Genomic DNA, 27,807 nt, shown 5'->3' on the forward strand with positions numbered 1-27,807 from the left:
CTCCCATAGTCAAAACAAAATAAAAAAATTCTTTCCAGTAGAACCTTAGAGACCAAGTAAGTTTGTTTGTAAGACTAATTGCAGCCGTTAAGAGTCACCAACAGGTTTTCCACACCTATCAGCTGATCACCCATTCCCACCACCCTTCTGAGTAATACCCCTCCCCACTCCCTCACTATATTTAAGGATCTGGTGACTTCTGTTTCAGTGTACCTGAAGAAGTGTGCATGCACACGAAAGCTCATACCAAGAACAAACTCAGTTGGTCTCTAAGGTGCTACTGGAAATATTTTTTTATTTTGATAGAAAGTAATGACAACAAATGCTATTAAATAACACACTGCTGTGTTGGACAATTTAATCTTTGATATAGTCAAGATGCCCCCCTCCAATGGTCTGTGCATGATTGCCTAAGTACAGTGAGATGGTTCATTTGTGCTAGATGACGGTGTCCATTTCTGCATTTGAAAGGCCTGCCGTATGTTCGGCACCATTAAGCTTCGTTTCCCCATTCAGAGCATCTTCTTTCCTTTCAGGGGAATCAGCCTGCTTTGCTCCAAAATGTTTCTTCACGCGCAAGAAGAAGGCAATGCCCAGCAGATAGGATGGAGCTCTTAAGCCAAATGTTAGACCCAAGAAATAATGTCTGCATAAGAGAAGAACCCGCAGAGGAATTGTGTTTATATTTGACTTTTTCATTCCTGCTTTTTTGATCTATCTATATTATCACAAACACACACAAAAAATCCTAAGAGCAGCTTACGGTGTAAATTGCAACACAAAAATAATAATAATAATAATAATAATAATAATAATTTGAAATGGAAGTGTGATAATGTGCAAAATATTTAGCAGAGGGCAAAACAGATAGCAGCAGCCACAAGGATCAATTGCTAAAGAAAACGAAAGAGCACTGGAATAAATTAGTCTTGATTAGGGGGTGAACCCAGTGCTCCTCCAAATATTGCAGGCTCATTAAAGCGGCAAAGTGGGGAAAACTTTGCTAATTTTGAGAAAATGCACATCAGATTCATCTGCCAAGCTCACTATTCAAATCGGCCTATCCACGGCGGTCAGGGGGGGTGGGGCAGCTTGGGGATCAGTCTTCCCTCAGGTCCACTCCCCAGGTGTAAATTAGCTTGCTGAGGCAGCCCTCGGCAGCACGGTCGGCCAGGAGCAAGTCTCTGTCAATAGAGCTACTGGGCCATAGAGCTTCCTCAGCACTTAGGGTCGGGCCATCCATGTAAACCTGTGTTTTGCCACGGCCCCTTCTCTCTCTCTCTCTCTCTCTCTCTCTCCCCCCCCCCAGCAGACCATGTCATACCTCAGACCTCCACTGGGGGCTGAGAGGGATACACACCCAATGCCTATGCCTACCTATCTCTGTAATCAATGAAGTTGTGGCCTTTTAATCCCAGACAGTTGTGGTGTCCCTTTCATATACCCTAGTTGGGCACCCTCGGTGGGGTTGGGGACTCTGCAGCTGGGCACGCAACTGGTCCAGAAACTACAGCTAGTACAGAATGCTAGTACTAAACTGCTGATGTGGCCAAACGGCGTGTGTCATCTTTCCTAAGACATCTGCCCTGGCTGTCCATATGCTGCCAGGCCAGGTTAAGTGATCCCTCCTCCAACACTGGAGGGGGAGATAAGAACACAGAAAGCTGCCTTATACTGAGACAGACCATTGATTACACTGCCTGGCAGTGACTTCAGACAGGAGTCTCTTTTAGTCCTGCCTAGAAGTGCCCAGAATTGAACCTGAGACCTTGTGCATGAGACCTTTTAATTCTACGACTCTATGTTTGCACCCCAAAGCTCTAGTTCATTAATCAACCAATTTAGCCTACTATAACTTGAAGCCCTATTGTTCTCTTAATAAATTGCCCAAGAGAGATGGATCCTGGCACCAGGCATTAAAATTAATTGACACAGAGACGGCTGGGCTTAGAGGACTCCACATGGATGGCTGCCAGGCAGGAAGTCATCTAGACTGAGCCCAGCCATTGCATTAAGTTAATGAGACAGCTGCCCTTGAAATGACAGAGAAGCTCTGGGATTCCAGTGGAGCTCACCTGTAGTTTGTCGCATCATAAAGCATGCAAGCTCCTCGCTTGCCGCAGCTGGTGCTTGCCCACTTCAAGCAAGCCCTGTCTATCACTGCTCCAAAATAAACGGGGGCTGGAATTCCAGCTGGAAAACATCAAGTGCCAAATATAGGTTGTCATCTAAAGCACATTTTTGGACAATATTCTTAGGTAGGATGATAGTAGAGACAGTGTGTTTGTATGTGTGTAAGTCTTAGAAGCCCAGTAACCCAAAATACTGAGCAGATCATTGCAATAATGTATGACCTGCCTTGCTCAGGTCATTTTCTTTCCAGCAGTGGTCAGCCAGTTGCCTTTAGCAGGGAGTTGATGGTCCTTATCATCTTATACATCCACAGTTCTGAGACACCCCCCCCCCCCAAAAAAAAACCCCAACTCTGAGCATGCAGGTTTCATAAGCCAGTGGCCATTGCTACTTTGGGGATTTGCTCAACCGAATCACCTTAACAGATAACTAACAGCAAACATTACACTGGTACCTCGGGTTACAGATGCTTCAGGGTTACAGAAGCTTCATGTTAAAGACTCCGCTAACCCAGAAATAATACCTTGGGTTAAGAACTTTGCTTCAGGATCAGAACAGAAATCGTGCGGCAGTTTTCATCTAAAATCCTGTTTACCTTGGACTGGGTCCTTCTGCCCAACCCAGCTGGCCTACATCAACCTCCTGCAGAGTAACGTCAGTGTTGCTCTAACAGAAGCCTGCCCCCCATACTGCCTGTGTGAGTGTGAGTGTGTGAAGAACTGGGGGGAGGGGAGAGAATGTCCAGTGATGTTCCAAAATGACCAGAATGGTGATGTTCCTTACCCAAAGCTCTCAGAACAAGCATATAGAGACCAACTGCAAGTGACTTCAATTCTGGATCTACACACCTAAATGATGAAAGAAATCAGCCTTAGTGGAAAATATGCTTCTATACATTCCTGCAAGTTTCTAAAAATTATCTGTGATGTTACTAACACAGTGAGCAACCCATTGCTAATGCTTTGGCTGTGTTATCATCCATTATTATTTGCTCTCCACATAAGCGTCTCAATGTGATCCGCAGCAAACTGACAGCAGATTCCTCCCTTCCTAGCATTGAAACAGCAATTGTGGGGGAAAGCTCACTGGAAGAGCGAACAATTTGCATTCTGGTGATACCAGATTCAATTGTGAGGAGGAGGAAGAAGAAGAAGGAGGAGGAGGAGAAGAAGGAGGAGGAGGAGAAGAGGAAGAAGGAGGAGGAGGAGGAGGAGGAGGAGGAGGAGGAGGAGGAGGAGGAGTTTGGATTTGATATCCTGCTTTATCACTACCCGAAGGAGTCTCAAAGCGGCTAACATTCTCCTTTCCCTTCCTCCCCCACAACAAACACTCTGTGAGGTGAGTGGGGCTGAGAGACTTCAAAGAAGTGTGACTAGCCCAAGGTCACCCAGCAGCTGCATGTGGAGGAACAGGGAATCAAACCCGGTTCACCAGATTATGAGTCCACTGCTCTTAACCACTACACCACACTGGTTCTCAGTGAGCATCTCCAGTGCAACCAAAGGGTCAGCAAGACCTCTAATCAGCGTGGATAATCAGTCTGGATAATTCTGAGCTGATGGACCAGTAGCCTGGCTCAGAATAAGAGAGTTTCTCATGTTCCCTCCAATCTAATCTACGTAGTCATTGCAGAGCATGATGGGATGTTGGAAAAGTGCGACAAAGGTGAGCCTGGTGCAAAAGGGGAGTTCAGGAGTTTGCGCGATTCAGCAAACTTTATGACCATGGAGCAAGGGCAGCTATGCGCATTCAAGCCTTGCCTCCAGGGGATTTAGACAGCTCTGAAAGGCTGGGATTTGGGGTTAAAAAAAGAGGAATTGCAGTGTATTATTGGTATGACTCCCTTTAATACTGAACTTGGGTTGTGAGTGCCAATAGAAATGGGGTCCTGGTGGAAGACTGGGCCACTATGAAAGAAGAAGGGGGAACCTCAAGATTTGCAAATACAGTATACAATTTACCACTCTGGCCTCCTTTGGGAGGCAGGGCAGGATAGAAACTGAATAATTAAACAATTAGGTTATTTTCTCTTTTTAAAGTACCTAAGTAGGCAACAATTGAGAAATTAGCATGCTCAGTTGCCACAGTATACTAAGGGTCTCTTGCCAGGGGTTTGGAAATCTGGAATTCTTTGTTTGCAGGAAACCTTTAATATAAAACAAGGACAGGAGCGGATATTATGGCCTTTCTTGTGGCAGGCACAACTTGTTACTTACCGAATCATGATCATGTAAAAAGGAGTCCCTCCCAGTGCATAGAAAAAAGAAGCCGCTGTTTGATCACTACATAATAAATAAACTTTCTTGAGCAGCTGTCGGTCCTTGGACATTCCCCCAAAACTGCCGAGGAATTCCTCAGCGCAGAATCCCCCTTTTCAATGCAGCTACAATTCTGAAAAACCTGAAAAAGAAGGTTAAAAGTCTTTTGCACAAGGTAAATAAATGAATAGAAGCTAAATCCTGGACTCTGTATGCCTAGCTATTCTGCCTTTGCCCATCTTTTTTTAAAGAAGAAGAAGAAGAAGTAGGGGACACCAGATATCCTTTATAGAGTTCATTTCTCTGCCCCCATTCCCCTTGCAAGGTAAAAGGCAGCACTGCCTCTGCTGAGACCATATAACACCAGTCCTGAATGACCTACATTGGCTCCCAGTACATTTCCAAGCACAATTCAAAGTGTTGGTGCTGACCTTTAAAGCCCCAAATGGCCTCGGCTCAGTATACCTGAAGGAGCATCTTCACCCCCATCGTTCAGCCCAGACACGGAGGTCCAGCTCCGAGGGCCTTCTGGCAGTTCCCTCCCTGTGAGAAGTGATGTTGCAGGGAACCAGGCAGAGGGCCTTCTCGGTGGTGGCACCCACCCTGTGGAATGCCCTTCCATCATATGTCAAGGAAATAAACAACTATCTGACTTTTAGAAGACATCTGAAGGCAGCCCTGTTTAGGGAAGTTTTTAATGTTGGAAGTTTTACCCAGCCCAAATGCGGGGTATAAATTTATTATTATTATTATTATTATTATTATTATTATTATTAGGTAAACAAAGATCTTACTGTGTCTTTCCTGGATCCTGTCACAGCTTTGCATCCAGCGAAACAGGGCGACACATATGTGATCCCATCTTTTCCACAGACCGGATCCCACTGGTTTGTGGCACAGTTGCAATTCAGGTTGCAGGCTGAAGATAAAGGAGTTGCGCCCCGTGCAAACCGTTTGCCTTGTGGAATAAGCAGGGAGGTTTTCCTTTAGTTCATCCTAAGGCACATCTAGCACAGGGGTTGCCAACAGGGGTGCCCTCCAGATGCTGGAAGAGTGTTCTACAGCATGGACTAAAATACTCAACTTCTAGTGACTTGGTGAGAGGAGCAAGACAGCAGTAAATTACACCGAGCAAGTTGGTGTTAACTCTTTATTAGCAAAACAGGATCCAGGGTTTCCTCCCCAAGCAACCTAAGACTACACCTATGAGAAGTCAACTTCTCGGCCCTTTTCATGCCTCTCTTGGTTTCTGGGAGATAAGTGGGGAGGGAAGCTTGTCACAGCAGGAGTGGGAGACACCCGTGCCTCTTCACCAGCTGGACTCATCTCTGCCTCTTGGCTTCCCTCCTCTCCTGCTTTAGCTCATGCCTCTGATTCTGGACTTCTCTCTGCCACTGACTCTCTCAGCTCACTAAGCCCTGTTGCCTCTTCAGCTTCCAACACCCCCTTTCCTAGTCTTCTCCCTCTGACCAGTCTTCATTGTCTCATTGTCCCCCGAGCCTTCTTCCCTCGGGGGTTCCTCAGCTGGTTCCTCCCACCATTTTTCTGTGTCCATCCAGTCCATGACGCACAGGGAATAGCAAAACAGCTCTCCTCCAGAGGATCTCTAGGATCCTTAAGGTATCCTGGACCCACCCAGGTTGTGCAGAAATTTGTCTCTGACATGAGAACATTGAACCTGGCCTGATAGCAGAGCTGGCATTACCCATAGGGCACCACCGAGGTGATTGTCTCAGGAAGTGAGATTCCATTGGGATCCAGAGGTGGCAAACACCACTGCTGTGTCTGCCTGCCACCCAAGCCACGTGCTGCCTCTGCTACCAGAAAAGTGAGGAGAGGAGCAGGAGGAAGGAGGAGGTGGAGCCAGCAACTCCCTATTTTTGCCTCTGGTGGCAAAATGTGTTGGGCCAACCCTGCCCAGTTGTCAATTTGCATTTCTAGGTACAGAAAGTATTGATCTGATGTGTAGAGATCTTTCCTATTCTAATTAATTCAAGAGGGTTTGGGAAGCTTCTCTGTGTGAAAGAAACAAGCAGAAGGTTCATGATGTTTGGGTTATTCCTTCAGAGAAGCTGGGTATAGCTGGCTTAAACTGGTTTTGTTATCACTTCAGTCAAAGTCATGCTGACTATAAGGCCAGAAGGAGCCTGTGTTTTCACTTTCTCTTTCTAGCTCTTTTCCTTCTGCTGTGGTGTTCTGTACATAGTATGCTTAGTGTTAAGGTTTCGTCTTATTATAAGTTATTGTACATTTAAGTCAGCTGCAACTGGATTTCTTATGGAGAGCATAGCTGTCAGCTTTCACCCTTTTTTGCGGGAAATTCCCTTATTCCAGCACCGTTTCCCATTGACAGCTCTGATGGACAGGGAAAGTTGACAGCTCTGATGGACAGTGCCAATCCTGAATGTATTGGATTTATGACCATTATGCTCATTTGCCTTCAGTAGCAGCAAAGCTCTTCTGGGTGAAATATTAACTGCCTCTGGTCTATTTTCAGGAATCCCACATGCAGGCAACCAGTGGAGATGTTTTAGCAGAGGTGCCACATGTAGTCTGCTCCCACCAGCAGTCTAGCTGCTTCGTTTCCCACCAGCAGTCTAGCTGCTTCGTTTCCCACCAGCTGGAGCTTCCAGGCCAGGCCTGAGGGCAGCTCCACACAGAGCACATTGCAGAAGTCCCATTTCAAGGTTACCAAATGGTACAGTGGCCAAGTTGGCCAGATATGATTGTAGCTGGCGTACCAGATGAAGCTGGTAAAAGGCACTCCCGTCCTAGCTGCCGAGGTCACGTGGGCCTCCAATGGCAAAGATGGATCCAGGAATACCTCCAAAGCTACGTACCATTTCTTATCTTTGCAACACAACACACCCCGTTCATCTGTATCACATACCCTTCATAAGATACTGTCAATCCAGCCACCGTGCGGTTCTCACAGCCCACTACTAAGTAGAAAAGCGATATGACAAATGCCAGAAAGGACAGTATATATGCCATTTTGGTTGCGGCAACCATGCCAACTTTGTATTTTTTCATGATGAAGCCTCCAAGGAATACACCAAGGCAGACTGCTGGTATGGCTGTGACGGCTGGAACAAAAGACATAGAAAGAATTAAGGATCATATCCCGTCCCCCATCTCCCTCATTGCAAATGACTTAACAGGGACAGCAAATGGGTGGGGGTGGATCATAGCTGTCAATCCTCCCTGCTTCCAGTTACATGTGGGTAGCCGTGCTGGTCTGCCATAGTCGAAACAAAATAGAAAATTCTTTCCAGTAGCATCTTAGAGACCAACTGAGTTTGTTCTTGGTATGAGCTTTCGTGTGCATGCACACTTATTCAGATACACTGAAATAGAAGTCACCAGATCCTTAAATATAGTGAGGGAGTGGGGAGGGGTATTACTCAGAGGGTGGTGGGAATGGGTGATCAGCTGATAGGTGTGGAAAACCTGTTGAAGTGTGCATGCACACGAAAGCTCATACCAAGAACAAACTCAGTTGGTCTCTAAGGTGCTACTGGAAAGAATCCTCCCTGCTGTTCCCCACTGCTATAATAAGTGAATTTCCCGCAAAAAAGGGAAAAGGTTGACAGCTATGGGGTGGATAGGGTGGGGGAAGTGAAAGGATACCCTGGAAATGTTGAAAGGGGGAAAGGACCAATGTTGAAAGGGGGAAAGGACCAACATCCTCTTTGTGCGAAATGGATTGAGGATTAAATCTGTAGATTAGATCTGAAAAGCAATCTGATCAGCTGAATAGGGAACAACAGAGAGGGGTTAAAAGGGGCTGGACTCCCTTCTTCCTACTGCTTCAAGTGGGCCATGAGGATTAGGCAGTGTTCCAGAAGCAGCCTGGGGTACAAAGACTGCGTGTTTCTTGGAGAGTACGCATACTGACCGGATAATCTGCAAATTGCCTGGAGAATGTGAAATATGCACATTCCGCAATACCCATTGGCAATTATGGTTGTTGTTATTATTGTTATTGTTATTATTAATGAAATTTCATCCAAATACTTCATCCGAAGGTCAGTGGGTGGTTGACAACATAAAAATGAAAAATGAAAACACAAAATGCATAATAAAAGCAAGAACCAAAACAAACCAATCATCTCCTCCCACAAATCAAAGCATGCTGTATTGGCTAGAGAATGTACAAAGTTCACTCAAGATATGCACAGTGCCCAAGGCCTGTTGAAGGTTATGTATATTGACTGGGAAATGTACACAGCTCCCTCTTCTAGGAAGGGTTAGGTGGCCTGGTGAATGTGCACAATGGCCAGTTACTATGCACATTTACTGCTCAACTCCCTTTCATTAATACACAAACACAGGACTCACCTGTTACAAAGTTAGACCTGGACGCTGGCTGACCGTACTGCTGCTCTATGTATTTTGGGGTGTATGTTAAGTAACCAATAAAGCTGTTGAACTGCAGCAACGTTGAGCACAATAACAAAAAGTACATTCGGTTGCCCAGGGTTCTCTTCAGCGACTTAAAGAACTCTGAAAGAAAGAGACATGTGGTGCTTAGTGCGGGCCAGATCTGCACATTTTATGAATGACCAGGCACATCATTCTATAACACATCAAATGCAAAGAAATGATAACATTTGACCCATGAGAGTCACTACCCAGTCATGAACTGATATCCTAGTTTATTTCTGTATCTCTGTTTAATTTAATTGTTTAATTTAATTTAATTTAATTTATTTAATTAGTTTAATTGTATCTCTGAGCTGCAGCGGCAGTAAGTGGCAGAGCTGCAGCTCACTAGCATTTTCTTTTCTCTTCTTTCTGGTTTTTGCTTTTATTTGGTTTGTTTTTAATTGCCTTGTATTATGGAAAAAAACCTTAATGAAAATTTATGATGATGATGATGATGATAATAATAATAATTTTCTCTCTCATTTCTATTTCTCTCTAACATCCCTGTCTACCACTGCCAAACAGCCTTCCTTTGTTGTATTGGAAACTGTTTTCCCTTCTCCATTCAACTGACCACCCAGAGCCTGACACGACTGAATAAGTCAGGAGTCAGCAAACTTTTTCCGCAGGGGGGGCCGATCCAGTGTCCCTCAGACCTTGTGGGAGCCGGACTATTTTGGGGGGGGGTCCCCCCCACCGACTCTCCCCTCCCTTCTCCACAGCACTGGACGAGCCCCGGTGGCTGCTTAGCTGTGCCTTGCGAGCGGCAGGGGCTGGCAGAGGGACGATGAGCGGCGCGAAAGGGCTGGCTCCGGAGAGGGGGCTGCTTAAAATGGTGCTCAGCCAACAACGGCTCAACAAAGCCCAGCCCCCTTCCTCCTCTAGGCAGGGCAGGGAGAAGCCAGGAGGAGGGAGGGAGGAGGCGCTGCCGCCGCCGCCGCGGTGTGTGTTTGTGGGGGGAAATGGTGCAGCCCGAATTATCAGAATCCCCCCACCGATCCACGCGGCGATTCCCAGACTGTCCGCGGGCCGGATCCAGAAGGCAATTGGGCCAGATCCTGCCCCCGGGCTTTAGTTTTCCAACCCATAGAATAGGTCCTGGGCAGCCAGGGCAGATCTTTCACCTTTCAGTTTTGAGAAGCGCGCTCCTTGTTGACTTTCAGACTTCTGTATATGGCTTTCATCAGCACGACTCTCCAGTTTTTTCTTTTCAGGAGCGCTCGCTCCTTCTTTGTCCAGGCTTTTCGGCAGGAACCAGAAAGGGATGCCGGCAATCAGATTGAGGACGCCAGCGATCAGAAAGCCCAGCCACCACGCGCCAACCCAGCGGGAATCAGTTGGAGTTATCGTTACCGTATCTAGAGTAAGAGACAGGTCAAAGTCCGTCTGTTGATCAACTATCCATGGTAAGAAATGAAAAGGGAGAAAGCGCTTTCCCCCAAAAAACCAGAGTCCTTTCTGTTGCGGAAAATTCAGACGGAAATTCCCAGGTGTCAAAAAAGGTTATTAATGTATGCCACTACTGCGTCCCGTGTTTCGTTAGCCCAAACATGGAAAACAAGCGAGGCCCCAACCAAAGAAGAATGGTGACTTAACATATAGAATGAGAGAACAAGAAGAACATACATTTAGAGAAGATTGGGGAACGTTTATTGAATATATGGGAAATAACTGTGTACAAACACTGGCAGCAGTGCCGGATTTACGTATAAGTTAAACAAGGTATACTGTAGCTTAGGGCCCCACTCTCTTGAGGGCCCCCCAAAAAAATTAAAGGAAAAAAACCTGGATGTACATTTCCAAAATATAAGATAAAAAACAAATAAAATAAAACCTACATACAGCAACAGTGTTTTGTGTTGTGTAGGCTCCCATGGTGTAAGTAATGGGCCCCGCCTGCTAGCCTGCTCCCTAAAATATCACATATTTTGTTATGTACAGATGGCTTTAGATACCTATTAGGTCCATAAATTACCATATAGCATATATTCAACACAAAAAACAGCGTCAATTTGTTGTTGACAAAGGACAGCTGGACATAGAAAGGGCCCCATTACCTTCAGTAGCTTAGGGCCTCATCAGACCTAAATCCGGCCCTGGCTGGCAGCATTAAGATTAATTCAACAGTGTAAATAAGTTATGATGGATGTAATAATGGAATACTGAATGGTATAGTTTCTGTAAAATATGCAGTGATTTATGATATGTAAAAGGAACCGTGGAAAGAGAAGAAGGGAAGTCATTGATATCTTAAGGGTGTATAAATGAGTACTTTAAATTGTAAAACAGAAAATGTAATTTAAAAAATTATATAAAGAAACCAAAAGGGAGGTCCCTGCCCCGAGGAGCTGGCAATCTAATGACACCTAAGCCAGTGATTCTCGGCTTGTGGTGACACAGAGGAGGGCTTTTTTATATTTTTTTACCGGTGACACTGCAGTCCCCATCTCTACTGTTATGCCACTGACCCTTGAAGACATAGCTGTTTAGGCATGCATTCCCAAAGAATTAGTAAAGAGCACTGAACAGACAAGAACAAGGTGACATTGCTTCAACATCCCTCCCCCAGAGCACAGTGATTGGAGAGCCCTGATTTTTTTAAAAAAATCTTTCCCTCTGATTAGAAGCCAGGCCTGTCAGTCACAAAAGAAATGTCTCTACCCCATCTCTCCAATCTGGCATTTTCTTTATACGGTGTCAGGGGGCTGCCCTTGCCTCATGGCAAGGAGTTGCCAGGGCTTTATCGGTATCGCAAGCCCCCGCCTCAACTGCTGAGCAACTCATCTTCCTCCAGTGAGGAAGGCAGCGATCCCTCTAGTGGGGAGGGAGAGATGGGACTGGGAAGTAGGAGTCAGGGCTCTGACAGGGGAAGAGAGCCCACGCACCAAGCAGAGGCTGGAGGGGAGGCACCTCTTCCGTCTCCCCACCTGTGCAGGGGGGGGGAGACGCAGAGGGGGTAGGCGGGGGTTCCGCATCCCGCAGCTTTTATGCTGGGCAAAGAACTGGAAGGGGTCATTCCCGGACTCTGCCGAAGGATGAGCTGGACGTCTTTTTTATAGCTGCACTGTACATATTTGCACAATAAAGAAACCTAGTTTCCGAAACCTCGGCGTCAGGCTGGTTACTCATGAGCAGCCACTGAAGACCTTACATACAGCAAGCTTGGGGAGAAAGGGTGCATGTTTGTCACTTTGCGGTGGTTCCTCCCACAAATCAGATGTGTGATTGCATCTGAATTTCTGAAGCATTTCAAAGCACTTCTGAGGACCCACCAGGATGCTCTGGAGAGGTCCCAGTTTGTTGTAGACATGCCCCAAATCTTTCCAAAGCACCTCACTTGGGCTTGGGAGCTATCCAAATGTGAAGGCTACAGAGCTCACAGCTCCATATGATTCAAAGTCATAGGTCAAGCTATGCTGCATGCCACATGCTACAATCACCAGTCTTCAGCTTGCAACTCACCTAGATCCACGAAGCCAATGTCAACATACAGTCTGGCTAACAGAGATCCCAAAAGGAAACCAGCCATTGGGCCAATCATTCCTATTGTGTGCAAACAGCCTGCAGTTATAAAGAAAATATTATCAGCATATTCCAGCGCACACAAGCTTCAGAGCAGGTTGGGGACTGCAGAGCAGGATGGGATATCCTATATTTCATGCCCCTTGAAAGACCACTCTTCAAGGATGAAAAGTTAGCACAGCCCTAGTTTAAAGAATCACGTTATGAATAGCTGGGATCAAACTTGCATTTCCGAACACACATTTAACAGTGCAATTCTACATGTGTCTGCTAATAAGTCAGGTCCATAGAGTTCAATGTGGTTTACTCTCAGGTAAGTGGTTACAGGGTTGCAGCCTTATCAACATACATACATTGACAGTGTCCTTCAGCAGGTATCACAATGCAAGGGGGAACTCTGTCAGAACTGGTGAATCTTAAAGAGATCCACAAACGTTTTCCTGAGTCATAAAGCATTGCAATACTGTTTTAAGGACATTTTAACCTCATTTTGGTTCCGAAGCTTGAGAATTTTTTGAAGAAACTGTACACTTCTCAGGTCAAAGCAGATTTTTTAAACAAATCAAATTGTGAATGAGTCAAAGTGTGATGACGGAAAATTCAAATTTAGACAACATGAATGCAAAATGCTTCTAGCTCTACTGATGACCGAAGCCAGATTTTACTATAAAGAGGCTTTTTGACATGCTATCCAACTCTGGAGCAGGTGCAAAATATGAGAGCTGCAGCTTGAAAATCTGCCTTTGTTTTAGGCAGGCACTACTTAGTACCACAGAGCCTAGGCTTGCTGATCAAAAGGTTGGCGGTTCGAATCCCTGTGATGGGGTGAGCTCCCGTTAGAATCATAGAATCATAGAGTTGGAAGAGACCACAAGGGCCATCCAGTCCAACCCCCTGCCAAGCAGGAAACACCATCAAAGCATTCCTGACAGATGGCTGTCAAGCCTCCGCTTAAAGACCTCCAAAGAAGGAGACTCCACCACACTCCTTGGCAGCAAATTCCACTGTCGGACAGCTCTTACTGTCAGGAAGTTCTTCCTAATGTTTAGGTGGAATCTTCTTTCTTGTAGTTTGAATCCATTGCCCCGTGTCCGCTTTTCTGGAGCAGCAGAAAACAACCTTTCACCTTCCTCTATATGACATCCTTTGATATATTTGAACATGGCTATCATATCACCCCTTAACCTTCTCTACTCCAGGCTAAACATACCCAGCTCCCTAAGCCGTTCCTCATAAGGCATCGTTTCCAGGCCTTTGACCATTTTGGTTGCCCTCCTCTGGACACGTTCCAGCTTGTCAGTATCCTTCTTGAACTGTGGTGCCCAGAACTGGACACAGTATTCCAGGTGAGGTCTGACCAGAGCGGAATACAGTGGTACTATTACTTCCCTTGATCTAGATGCTATACTCCTATTGATGCAGCCCAGAATTGCATTGGCTTTTTTAGCTGCTGCATCACACTGTTGACTCATGTCAAGTTTATGGTCTACCAAGACTCCTAGATCCTTTTCACATGTACTGCTCTCAAGCCAGGTGTCACCCATCCTGTATTTGTGCCCAAGTGTAGTACTTTACATTTCTCCCTGTTAAAATTCATCTTGTTTGCTTTGGCCCAGTTCTCTAATCTGTTAAGGTCATTTTGAATTGTGATCCTGTCCTCAGGGGTATTAGCCACCCCTCCCAATTTGGTGTCATCTGCAAACTTGATCAGGATGCTCTCAAGCCCATCATCCAAGTCATTGATAAAGATGTTGAATAAGACTGGGTGTTGCTCAGTCCCAGCTCCTGCCCACCTAGCAGTTCGAAAGCACATCAAAAGTGCAAGTAGATAAATAGGTACCACTCTGACGGGAAGGTAAATGGCATTTGTCATGCTGGCCACATGACCCGGAAGCTGTACGCCAGTTCCCTCGGCCAGTAACGCGAGATGAGCGCCGCAACCCCAGAGTAGGACACGACTGGACCTAATGGTCAGGGGTCCCTTTACCTTTTTACTTAGTACTAGAGATGAGATTTCCCTATGAGACGTTACCAATATAAAAAGGAGCATCTTCTTCTCTTGAGAAATCATCCAGGTACGATATGCCCAGTGGAGATATTGGTGTTTCACCTATTCCACGTAGTAGATTCCCCATCCAGACAAAAATCCACGCATAAGATACAACTTCTTTGGCACATTCTGCAAATAACAGCAGTTATAGCAGGAGAACATAGTCATGCCTTTTGCACAGGAACACATATCCTCCCAAGCAATCCCAAACAGGAGATGTTCACCAAGGATGTTCTGGTGGTGGGATGTCCAATTCCTATTCTCCTGGGGTAGTGGTGCCCGCCCTGTGGAACACCCGCCTATCAGATGGCAAAGAAATAAACAACTATCTGACATTTAGAAGACATCTGAAGGCAGCCCTGTTTAGGGAAGTTTTTAATGACTGATGTTTTAATGTATTTTTAATTTTTTGTTGGAAGCCGCCCAGAGTGACTGGGGAAACCCAGCCAGATGGGCGGGTTATAAATAAATTATTATTATTATTATTATTATTATTATTATTATTATTATTATTATCTCTTCTCCACACTGTGGTCTGGGGACCACATTTTGCCTGACAAAATGAGCTCCATGATACATTTGACATTAATGATAATGATAATCAACCTTTTGCCACCCATTGGCTAGCAAATATATACAGTGGTGCCCCGCTAGATGAAAATAATTCGTTCTGCGAGTATTTTCGTCTAGCGGGTTTTTCGTCTAGCGAAGCGGCAATGCAAACCACGGTTTTCGCTAGACGAAAAAAAAGGCAAGCCCATTCAAAAATTTGTCTTGTGAGACGGGCTTCCGCTAGACGAATGCCTTCGTCTAGCGAGTTTTTCGTCTAGCGGGGCACCACTGTACATGATTGAACAATGAAAACATCTTTAAAAAACCAATGCAGACTGGGAAAAATCTCTGCTTAAAAGGTTTGTTGCAGTAGGAAGGTTTTCAGTAGGCACCAAAAAGTCAAGAGAGATAGTATCTGTCTATCCGAGGGAATTGCAAAGGAAAGGTGCCCCAGCACTGAAGTTGTGTGGAGTGGACCTCCTGGTATCTGCAGGTATCTGCAGGATGCCCTCAGTTCCAGAGCACAGCAATTGACGGGGCATATAAGGATGAAAATGATATTTCAGGCACCCTGGTCCCAAGCTGTAGATGTAAAACCAGCAGATTGAACTCAGCTACGTGGAAGCCAGTGCAATTCTTTCAGCAGCAGCATAACATTGTGGAAATGTCCTGCCCCAGTGACAACCATATTTCACACCATCAGTAGCTGTAAGCACTCCCCAGTCACCGAGCACAACAGTACGTACACGTTCACCTGTTATGTATGAGTGCATATCACATAGATGTACTGAGGGATGAAGAACCTGGTGTTTGCAAATTCCAAAAGAATCCACCCCAATCCACCCCTTTTCACGTGCCTTGTGTGATTGCATCATCACCTGGTAGCCAATGATATGGATTGGGTGTGGGATAAGCGACAAGACAGAGAATTGCCGAGAAGGGTCTATAGCTCCCAATGACCATCCATTGGTTCCATTTTGCCTACATAAGGATCAACACTCAGAGCTCGCCATAACTATATAGCAAGGCTGGAAAATGAGTCACCCTCCAGATATTGTTGGACTACGACTCCCACCATCCCTGACCTCTGGCCATGGGCTGATGGGTGTTGGAGTCCAACAAGATCCAGAGGGCAACATGTGGGCAACCTGTTTCACAGTCCAGCATGTCACACTAGCCTTCAAAAGAACAAGAGTGAGCAAATACCATGTAGAGGCACTGGCTCTACTCCCCAAATTCCTGCCCCTGCCTGCTCAACCCCTGATCTCCCCACGTTGAATGTGAAGGTTTGAAGGCTCCCAAATGCATCCAGCTGAACACCACTAAAAGTCCCCCCTGCCCAACCTTCGTGCTCAATGCATGAATGTTGGGATCAGGGCCAGCATATCTATGCCCCCCCCGAGTACTTCAGATGGGCTACTTACAAGCTTCCATGGAGAAACCACAACCTTACCTGAAACAGACATCCCTGGTGATTCTGGGACTGTTTGGTTCAGTAAGCAAGGAGAGAAGTTGGATGTCGAGTTCTCAGATCCTCGTGATAATGTCTCGTATTTATAACTGAAAAGAAAGAAAGGTAAACCAGAGGTTCATCCCAGTTACCTTTTGCCACTTTCTAGGCAGTCACGAAATTAGAAGATGCCTGCTTCTTGGGAGAAAAGCAATGACAATCCTAGACAGCATCTTAAAAAGCAAAGACATCACCTTGCCGACAAAGGTCCATATAGTTAAAGCTATGGTTTTCCCAGTAGTAATGTACGGAAGTGAGAGCTGGACCATCAAGAAGGCTGATCGCCGAAGAATTGATGCTTTTGAATTATGGTGCTGGAGGAGACTCTTCAGAGTCCCATGGACTCCAAGAAGATCAAACCTATCCATTCTCAAGGAAATCGGCCCTGAGTGCTCACTAGAAGGACAGATCCTGAAGTTGAGGCTCCAGTACTTTGGCCACCTCATGAGAAGAGAAGACTCCCTGGAAAAGACCCTGATGTTGGGAAAGATGGAGGGCACAAGGAGAAGGGGACGACAGAGGATGAGATGGTTGGACAGTGTTCTTGAAGCTACTAACATGAGTTTGGCCAAACTGCGGGAGACAGTGAAGGATAGGCGTGCCTGGCGTGCTCTGGTCCATGGGGTCACGAAGAGTCGGACACGACTGAACGACTGAACAACAACAACAAGGCACAGGTGCACACTTTAAAGTTCTGTGTCCCCCGCTACCCACTTTCTGCAGGAAAACTCACTCTTTAATGCTGAATCAGAGCAAATGGCAATTTGGGTTTTCCACAGATTGTTGGGTGGGTTTTCATGGAGGAAACACTCTGCCCGCCCCCCCAAAGGCGCTTGGATGAGGAGTGTTAAAACACGAACCTGTGCCTAGAAACGTGGCACAAAAGCAAGTTTGGATAAGCCCCTAGTCATGGTGGATGAAGAAAGATGCAGAGAGATGCCTTGGCACTGGAGGGTGGGAACAGCATGGTGACAATTTGCAATTATAGACAATGTAGATAAGGAGAAGTAAAGAACGGGGATTTCTTCCTAAATTTTAGAACTATTTAATGCATCATCAAGAGTTGCTTTGTCAAAGTGGCTGGAAAGAAGTTTCGTAGCTCTAGCTGACACTGGCCATCTTGGAGAAACACCAAAAACACTTATCCTAGACATAAGTGGGATTAATTTCTAAGCAGACACAGACAACATGGGAAGGATAACCAAATAGTATTAGGATTGCAGTCTTAGCCTGGATCCAATCTGCTATTTTTCATTATTGTTCCGGCAATGTAATTTTTATTGCATTTTGCGTTTTGATTGTTGTAAGCTGCCTTGACGCGTTTGTGTCTGTTAAATCGGAACCAGTGAAGGTGGTGAATGTCCTGTATCTCTACATGTAATTATCCTTCTTATTTCACACTTTACTGAATTTTGCAATATAGCCACAAGCTTCTTCTTTTTTTGGAAAAAGTACAAAAATGCATATTTTAGTATTAAAGGGTTTGTACCTAATGAAGTTCTTCTCAGGGTAAACTCGATATAATTAATGGACCTAAATTACGCATGGCCGTTCATTTCAATGTATCTGTCCTGATTTGAACTAGCATGGGATACAAACCGACATGTTTTGAAATGTTTATACTGAGATAAAACATGTCCCAATACATATTTGAAATTGTTATGAACCAGAAAGTGACACATATGTTCACCTCTACTGTTCATCATTATATATGTTTCATTCTGCATCTCAAATAATATCCTTCAGAGACAGAGGTCTGGCCAATCTAACAAACGAAATATAAACACACTGTACTTACTATCCCATGAAGAAGTGAGGCATTGCTGTTAAAAAACTCCCAAGAGACATGATGAAACATCCAACAGCAATCACCCTTGGCCGATGGAATTTTGCCCCAAAGTAACTCACGAACGCAATCACCAACAGATTCCCTGGAAAACAATGTAAATAGTGATAGAGTATTTATTTGTTACTAAATCACTTAGCATGTGTCCTCAGAACCCACTGGTGTTTTTTTTTTTTTTTTTAGGGGAGCCACTGCAAGGAAATAGGGATAGTAAAAACAAAATAAAAAATAAAAAATTCCTTCCAGCAGCACCTTAGAGACCAACTAAGTTTGTTCTTGGTATGAGCTTTCGTGTGCATGCACACTTCTTCAGATACACTGAAACAGAAAAACAAGAATTTTTTTATTTTGAATTTTGAATTTTTTATTTATTTTTATTTATATTATTTTTATTTTTATTGGCTATGGCAGACCAACACGGCTACCTACCTGTAACAGGGATAGTAAAGTTATGCTAAAATTGGTTTCCCTACACAGTTGGTCAACGACTGGCTACCATTGTGGATGAGGCTGTTGCATCACATCCTATGGCATGGATGCACTTCCAGATGTTCATGGACAGCAACTCACATTATCTCTGATCACTGGCCATGCTGCCTGGGGCTGCTGGGAGTTGTGGTCCAGGAACATGAGAAAGGACATGGGTTCCCTGCAACTGTCACAAAGGGTCCTAATGACCACAGCAATTCTTCTTGGTGGGCCTTACCCCATGAAACAGTCGCAGAGGCTGAAGGTCCCCACCTTCCTACAGCTGCCTAAATCTCCTCCTCCCTCAGGCCCTTCCCAAGCAATCTGAGACTGCCGGTATGCCTGTCTGAGCTCCTCCCACGAATGCCTCTTCTGGTCCTGGGAGACCAGGGGGGAGGGGAGCTTGTCCCAGCAGGAGGGGATGACACCCTGACTCTTCTTCACCAGCTGGACTCATCTCTGCTTCTTGGTCTCTCCTTCCTTTCCTTCTTCTGCCTCTGATTCTGGATTTCTTTCTGCCACAGACTCTTCCCGCTCAATAAACACTGATATCTCTTCAGCTTCCAATGCCTCTTTTGCCTAGACTTCTCCCTCTTCTCCCTGTGACCACTCATCATTGCCCCACCATCAATCCCCAGGCTCTGAGCCTTCATCCTTTGGGGGTTCCCCAGCTGGTGCCTCCCACCATTCCTTTGTGTCCAGCCAATCATGACAATGGGCCTTTGTTGTGAACCAGCAAGACTCTCCTTATGTCCCTATCACTCATGATCCTTTGAATCAACATCCACCAAGAAGGAACCTTTCTCACCCAGAAGGTGCATATAGTGTTGTGGGGAAGAGCAAGGAATGGAAGATGGTGATCCACGTTATTCTCAGCTCACCTCTCCAAGGGCTTTCTCCCCTCCTGCTTCCCACTACATGGCTTCTCTTTGACTACTTACCCAGTTCAAAACCTCCATCCATGAAGCCAGCCATAGAGGAAGAGATGCTGAACCTCCTTTCCATTTGGGTGAAGGAACTTTTCATCATAGCCCCAGAAAACACTTTACTGAAGTAGGTGAATGCCAGGGCAGCAATGAAGGCCTAATAAAAGATGGGGAAGGGGAATGTCACATCATCAACGAGCTTTCTCCAGGATAATGGAAGCCACCCTTCCCTATTCTCTGAGAGATCAAAGTCCTTCCAGAAGGAACCCTGTGTCCTTCAGAAGAAAAAAGTTTTATGTAGTCAATGGTTTAGAGCCAACGTCAGTCCTACTCAGAGTAGACCCATTGAAATCAATGCATGCAACAAACTTGAGGTCATTCATTTCAAAGGATTATGTCTATCCTCTCCAACAGCCTTGCTGTTAACACACACAAAAAATACGCAAACCACTCATTCCCCCCCCCTGCTCATTAGCATAGCCCTGCCCTGAGTTCTATTTCTTGGTAATGGCACAGTGTGACAAAGCGATGGAAGTCAGAAACTGTTTATATGCAATCATTGATGGTGCATTTCAACTATGCAAGAATGCTACAACATCCTTATTTGATTGGCTGTCACAAGACACTTCCGATGTATTTTGCAAGCTAGTAATTCCCCCTCCCAGAGAGGCACAGACACTTATGCAAAACAGAAGCCAATATACGTTTTGAGCTGATTTCTCTCCATTGCCAGTTCAGGCGGGTAGTCTTGGGTTCAATGTTTATCCAAATATTCTCCAGCTTTGTCAACACAGCCCTCTTGGTATTTCATCTGGTCCCAAAACAAACAAAGTCCTGATGCACTGGTTAAAAGTTACAAGTGCTTGAATAACATAGTTACAGGTGAGTAAACAGCATGGATTGGGTTTTGAACTTTGGGGTGCTGTTGACTTCTCTGTGCAAAAGGAGAAGAGAGTTTGCAGTCAAAAGGTCATAGGCTCCCCCCCCCCTTCAGGCAGATTTATTTTTCGATTTATTGGGACAAAAAAATATCAGGACACAAGCCGTCTTTCAGATGTTCCATGAGAATTGTGATATGTTGAGATCCTTAGATTCCAGAGTAGTCCCTCAATACCAGGCCTTAAACAGGTGTGGGACAGGTCTTAAGCCACCACAATGGCCCCTAGATTTGTTTCTCCTCCTCCTGGAAAGCAATAAAGGAACCAGACAGAAGGGGCTCTGCTCCAGCAGCAGAGATATAAAGTAGTCCCTCAACTGTATTTTCCCAGGATCTGATTGGCTGTGTGTGACTGAAGTCATCTGCAAATGCTTCTTGAGCAGCTATCAAGCCATGCCCAAGAAACAGTATCGTGAAGAGCCTTTTTAGGAAGTTTAGTGGGTAGTCCTTCCTCTCAACTATTTCACACCACAAGTGAGGCTCAACAATATTTTTCCAACAGTTGGCTATTGTTCCTGGAATCACAGAATCGTTGAGTTGGAAGGGACCCCAAGGAATCTCAATTAAAGCATCCACAACAGATGACCATCCAACCTCTGCTTAAAAACCTCCATGGAAGGAGAGTCCACCACCTCTCACTACAGTCCGTTCCTCTGTTGAACAGCTCTTACTGTCAGAAAGTTTTTCCTGATATTTAGTCAGAATCTCCTTTCTTGTACCTTAAAACCATTGGCATGGGTCCCACCCTCCAGAGCAGGAAAAAACAAGATTGCCCCATCTTCCATGTGATACCCGTTTAGATATTTGAGGATAACTATCATATCTCCTCTCTGTCTCCTTTTTTCCAAGGCTAAACACACCCAACTGCTTCAACTGTTCCTCATAAGGCTTGGTTTCCAGACACTTGATCATCATGGTTGCTTTCCCCTGCACTTGTCAGTAAATGGAAGCACTCAGAACTGGACACAGTATTCCAGATTTGGTCTGACCATGGCAGAACAGAGTGGTACTATCACTTCCCATAATCTGGACACTATACTTCTTTTGATACAAGCCTAGAACCGCATTAGCTTTCCCCCCTGCTTCATCACACTGTTGCCTCCTAGATCCTTTTCACATGTACTGCTGGCAAGCCAGGTATTCCCCATTTTATATTTGTGTAACTGCTCCTTCCTGCCTAAATGCATAACCTTAAATTTGTCCCTGTTGAAATTAATTTTGTTAGTTTGGGCCCAGTTCTCCAATCAGTTAAGGTCATCTTGAATTCCGATTCTGTCTTCTGCAGTGTTAGCTAACCCTCCCAGTTTGATGTCATCTGCAGATTCATTGGCCTCATCCTTATATTGATAGGTTCTTTGTTGATTATCATTATAAGCCAGTCTTCCCCCCTAATGTGATGCCCTCCAAATGTTTGTGACTCTAGCTCTCACCAGCCGCAGCCGGCATGGCCAATAATCATGAATGATGGGAGCTGTGGTCCCGAGTGCTTGGAGAGACCCACATTAGGATGAGGTTGTTGTAGTGATGCTTTGGGGCACTGAGGGAAATGAAAACAGCAATCTTAGTCCCCGAGGAACCTCGTGAAAAAAATATTTATGGCGTGGTGGATAGAGCCTGCATCATGAGTGGTTGGCAGTTGCTCAAGGCTGTAACGTGCTGATGGTGCCGTGTCTGGGAACTGCCTTGGCAGGGTGCACAGACCTAGCCTTGACATCTAACGATCCTTTGCGTTAATGATTCCCATGCGGTGATTCTGCATCTCACGCATAAAGCAACAAGATGTGCAACCCGGGTTATTTGGAGTTAGAACAGAGGTGGGGAACATGTTACAAGGCAACAATCCTCACCACCCCTATTTATTGGCCAAACTGGCTGGGGGAGATGGGAGTTTGAACCCAACACCATGTGGAGGGAACCCCTGTTGGCTTCTTTTGATGCCTATGTCCTGAAATTAACACTACCCCCTTTCATGTTTTCAGAAGGACAAGAGAAGGCATAAAGTGAGTAGAGGAGTGGCTATGCAGGTACCAGATTCGCCCCCAAAATTTGAAAACACCTGGAGAGCCATTGACTCATCATCTGCAGCTTAGTACCGCCACAGGTCTATGAAACTGAAAAAGGTAGAAACCCAACCCTATCAGTGGTGGACATCAAATGAAAATCATACACTTCCAAATGGAAGAGTGTTTTTGTTAAAAAAGAAAAAAGAAAAGACTGTTGCAAAGCAGAAAACATTAGACTTTTTAAGAAAGAAAGAAAGAAAGAAAGAAAGAAAGAAAGAAAGAAAGAAAGAGTAATAGTAATAGTAAGGAATTCACTGGACCTTCAGCCCTTTGCAGCACGAGGTTTTTGTCCTGGCTGTGAGTTCCTTGGTACCTTCATCCTCCTTAGACCGGTCTGCTGCTTTTGTTTCCACAACGGCTCTATTCACATTTCCTGACTCAGCAACCTTCATGATTGTGATTTCTTATCTTCAATGATTTCCCCGTTCCCTGCGAAGAGAACTCTCAACGCATTAACATAAGACACGCCACATTTCCCCTGTACTTTTTATTTCACATGGAATGAAGTGGGGGTCTTCGAAACCATTGTCAGGAATTATTTGTAACTGTCTCCATCCCAAGAGCTTTTCTTAGTACTAATGCTGAATAAAGTGAAAACTGGGGGGGGGGCACATGTTGACTTGTGTTGTGAGCAAGCAATTTCTGGATGCTGTAGAGCAGTGAGGGAGGAAGTCTTGAACCAAGCATCTTGGCAGTTGGACTGTGGGGCCCTAGCACCACTGCAAGCTTGGCCAGCCCTACCATTAGGCAAAGTTAGACCACTGTGCAAGGGAGTTTTTCTGTTGAATCCTTAGCTGACCCTTAGAAAAAGGACTCCCTGCCCTTGACTTTTGGTAGCCAAGATTTCATAGTCTATGAATGTTTGCTTTTAATTTCCTAAAATAAAGTGGATGGAAACAAACCCGCCCCATCGTGTACAATCATAGTCCCTTCTTGCCGTGGTTGTAAGAACACCAAAATAGCATCATCTAGTACTTGTCTAGCCAACTAGATGCACATCCGAAGCCCACAAGTAGGACATCATCACAATAGATCTAAACTGTGATGGTTCCCTAGTGCTGGTTTTAAGATACGATCCTGGAGTTATTATCTCAGCATCATGACTGAGATGATGCTCATAGAATCATACGGCTGTAGTGCTGGAAGGTATTCCAAGCGTCATCTCGCCCAACTTCCTGCAAGGCAAGAATCTCAGCTAGATCAGACATAGCAGATGGCCTTCCAACCTCTGCTTAAAAATCTCTAAGGAAGGAGAGTCCACCACCTCCCAAGGGAGACCATTCCACTGCCTAACAGCTCTTGCTGTCAGAAAATTATTCCTGATGTTTAGTTGGAATCTTCTTTATTGTAACTTGAAGCCATTGGTTTGGTTCTTACCCTCCAGGGCCGGAGAAAATGGGCTTGTTCCCTCTTCCATGTGACAGCCTTTCAGATATTTGAAGATGGCTATCCCATTGCCTTCTCAGTCTCCTCTTCTCCAAGCTAAACATACCCAACTCCCTCAACCATTCCTCATAAGGCTTGGTTTCCAGACCCTTGGTCATCTTGGTTGCCCTCCTCTGCACACATTCCAGCTTGTCAACATCCTTCTTAAACTGTAGGGCCCAGAACTGGACACAGTACTACAGGTGTGTTCTGACCAACGCAGAATAGAGTGGGACTATTTGCCTAATCCCAAGGAGGAATGGGTGCATCGTGTCAATTTCAGTTTCTCATTTCCCCCCCCCTCCAATCTTAAATTCAGATCTTCACATTTATTTTTATTTTAGAAAAATTTTACACCGCTTGCTTGTAATTAAACCTCAAAACAGTTTACAGAAAAATAAAGCTAAATATTAAAATGATCAATATAAGACAGTCTAATGCACAATGTCAATAAAGGATTCCAAGCTGGATCAGGGGCTGCGATATGGAAGCTGGAGCAAGCATGTTTTGTGCTGCTCTGGAGGGTAGGACCCAAGCCAATGGATTCAAGTTTTAAGAAAGGAGATTCCAACTAAACATCAAGAAGGACTTTCTGACAGGAAGAGCTGTTTGACTGTGGAACAGACTCCCTTGGTTGTTGCAGATTCTCCTTTTTAAGCAGAGGCCAAGTGGCCATTTGCCATGGATGCTTTAGTTAAGATTCCTGCATTGCAGGGGGTTGGACTATCTGGCCCTCAGGGTCCCTTACAACTCTACGATTCTATGAATCTATGACTCCAGAGCTCTTCAGAACTTTGCAGGAAACCTTCTAGGTAGGCCTGGAACTTGTAGCAGTGAAGGCACACACTTGCTCTCTGTGTCAAAACCAAAGCTATGGGTAGTATTTATTGCTAGCCCTGCCATCTTATGCTCAGGTTGTGCATATTTGCAAATAAAGCTAGAGTTCAAAAAGGCACTACAGTGGTACCTCTGGTTATGAACTTAATTCGTTCCAGAGGTCTGTTCTTAAGCTGAAACCGTTCTTATCCTGAGGCGCACTTTCGCTAATGGTACTTCTCTCTGCGCACGCCTCTGACACGCAACTTCCGCTCGCATCCTGGGGCAAAGTTCGCAACCAGGAGCAACCACTTCCGGGTCAGCGGAGCCCATAACCCGAGGCATGCGTTACCAGAAGCGTTCGTAACCAGAGGTACCACTGTACAGTGTTCGGTGACCTTCATCGCAAGGGAATCAAACCCAAGGTAAGTGTTGGCACCTGCGAAATCTCTCTGCTCTTGGAGATTAGGGTGAGCATAACAACATTTCACTCAGGAAAAGGCTTCCTATTTAGAAGAAATGACACAGAAGGGAGGGAAAAATATGGAAGTGGTTGGGAAGGAAATGTGGGCATCTGTTCTTTAAATTGGCAACCCACACTACTTTTTTGTGGAGGTTGTTCACACATGGTATGCAGAAAGGCATCCAATGAGAAGCCATTGCATGATGACACTTCAAGTGTTGAACATGCATGTGTGAATCAGCCTATTACTGTATCCTCTGTTGCTCTCTTGAACCAGAAGAACAGAAGAACACAGTCTTTCTTTCTTCAGCAACATAGGTCTCTTAAGTATTTTTTAATGCCCACGTGACTTTGCCATTTTTTCCAGAGATAATCAGTGTACTTCATCATGCCCAATAGGAAGCAAAGCTTAGCCTACCTGCGTTATGGATCCAAGTCAGCAGCAGCTATGGCATCATTCAATACAATACAGCATTTCCCCCTAAAACAAGGTGGTTCTGAGGTCCATAGGGGAAATCATTAACTTTCCCGACTTCCTAAGCAAACAAAAACCAATTTGTGTTTAGGGTCCACTTGTGTAATCCCAAGCCTTCTGTTCTCACTCTTGGAAATTCATGCATTTCTCTCTGCTATCAAAATAAATGACTTAGGCAGAAAATGTTCTGAATGTGATCCTGGCATATTTGCAACCTTGCTTTGAAAGCGCCCCGTGGTTTGTTTGTAGACAGAAACACTCATTGTTTCCTATGGCTAAATTCTTCCTTGCCTCCAAGTCCATAAAAAGATGTATCCATCTAATCACTGAAAAAATAATAAAGATGAGAGCATAATGTCCCATTTGCCTAAACAAGTGTTTAAACCACCTACTCCAGAGTAGTCCCCTAATGACTTTGGAAAATGGAAAGTCCTGTGTTTTTGCAGCAGTTCGTAGCTTTTTAAAGTTTACAGTCCTGGCAGGTAATCTGTTGCGTTTAGAGTGTTTTATTGAGTTTTGTGCTTGGATTTCCTTTGGTTTATCTGGGAATGTGAGTGCTGATGTTTCTAGAGACTGGAGATAAAGAGGAATGGTATTTTAAGCAGGGGCAATGAAGGTGAGGATACCCCACCAGGCATCTATTTCTGGACTCCCCTCAGGCTCCTCCTCCTCTTCCTCAGCCACACACCCCTCACCAGACCTGCACCAACCTTCAGAGTTTTTGTCTGTCTGGAATGTGTCCTTGCACTCTGAAAATGCCTCTTGCTTTGCTGAATATAGCAATCGACACAAGATAATACCACCAAGGCAACTATCTGCAAACAAACAATAAACATCCATAAAAATGGCAAAAGTAGTTTCTTTCCCAAATAATACACAAGAGAAGACAGTATGTAAATGACTTAAAGCAGGTGTATATTTGTCCCCATCTGCATGTTTCCATCGGGAGGAGCATAGAAAGAGAATGATGTCCTTCAGTTAGTTACTCAATTGTATATTGTTTACTACAAAGCTTGATGACTAAGCTCTTTAGCAACAAAACATCTGATTACCAGAAAGACGTCTGAGCACTGAACCACTGGTATATCACAAGTGGACTCTTTATTACTGTGTTTGCAGTTGTCCAAGATAAGATCTATTTTGGAAAGAGAAGAAATGAGCACTGGTATATCACAAGTGGACTCTTTATTAATGTGTTTGCAATTGTCCAAGATAAGATCTATTTTGGAAAGAGAAGAAATGAGCACCGAACCACTGATATATTAGAAGTGAGCTCTTTATTTACTGTGCTTGCTATTGTTTAAGATAACAACTATTTTGGGGGGGGGGGGACGACCTTTGCCATTTTTATGGGCGCTGTAGGTTAAACCACAGAGCCTAGGGCTTGCCGATCAGAAGGTTGGCGGTTTGAATCCCCGCGACAGGGTGAGCTCCCATTGCTCAGTCCCTGCTCCTGCCAACCTAGCAATTCGAAAGCACGAAGTGCAAGTAGATAAATAGGTACCGCTCCGGCAGGTAGGTAAACGGCGTTTCCGTGCGCTGCTCTGGTTCGCCAGAAGCGGCTTAGTCATGCTGGCCACATGACCCGGAAGCTGTACACCGGCTCCCTCGGCCAGTAAAGCGAGATGAGCACTGCAACCCCAGAGTCGTCCGTGACTGGACCTAATGGTCAGGGGTCACTTTACTGTTTGTTTACAGATAGTTGCCTTGGTGACATTATCTTTGCAGTAGTCATTGTATTACCACCCTGTTTATTGTTTTATTGCTGGATGACAGAGGGATGTCTCACTATAGAACTACCCTACTGTACAGAGGTAAAATCTGTATCTGTTGCTCCGCCCACTTTTACCTCTGGCCACACCCATCCCTGGTATGTAGTGCTTGGTTTGAAAAAGGTTCCCTATCTCCCATATTAAATATTTTGCCCCAAATGAC

General features: G+C 45.0%; 1 protein-coding gene across 1 annotated transcript; it reads right to left on the reverse strand.

Moving 5' to 3' along the window:
- Positions 1 to 339: 339 nt before the first annotated feature.
- LOC117054176 (solute carrier organic anion transporter family member 1B3-like) lies at positions 340 to 25,990 on the reverse strand. Its single transcript, XM_033162713.1, is given in 16 exon segments — positions 340 to 646; positions 2,076 to 2,193; positions 2,917 to 2,981; positions 4,350 to 4,410; positions 4,413 to 4,533; positions 5,186 to 5,349; positions 7,256 to 7,477; positions 8,733 to 8,897; positions 9,944 to 10,177; positions 12,282 to 12,380; positions 14,374 to 14,520; positions 16,397 to 16,503; positions 18,252 to 18,384; positions 19,709 to 19,850; positions 22,954 to 23,122; positions 25,816 to 25,990. Coding segments are annotated over 15 exon segments (2,118 nt in total). The 5' UTR covers positions 23,086 to 23,122; positions 25,816 to 25,990; the 3' UTR covers positions 340 to 438.
- Positions 25,991 to 27,807: the final 1,817 nt, after the last annotated feature.

This window comes from Lacerta agilis, chromosome 10 (genome assembly GCF_009819535.1).
Source record: "Lacerta agilis isolate rLacAgi1 chromosome 10, rLacAgi1.pri, whole genome shotgun sequence".
In the NCBI taxonomy this organism is placed as follows: Eukaryota; Metazoa; Chordata; class Lepidosauria; order Squamata; family Lacertidae; genus Lacerta; species Lacerta agilis.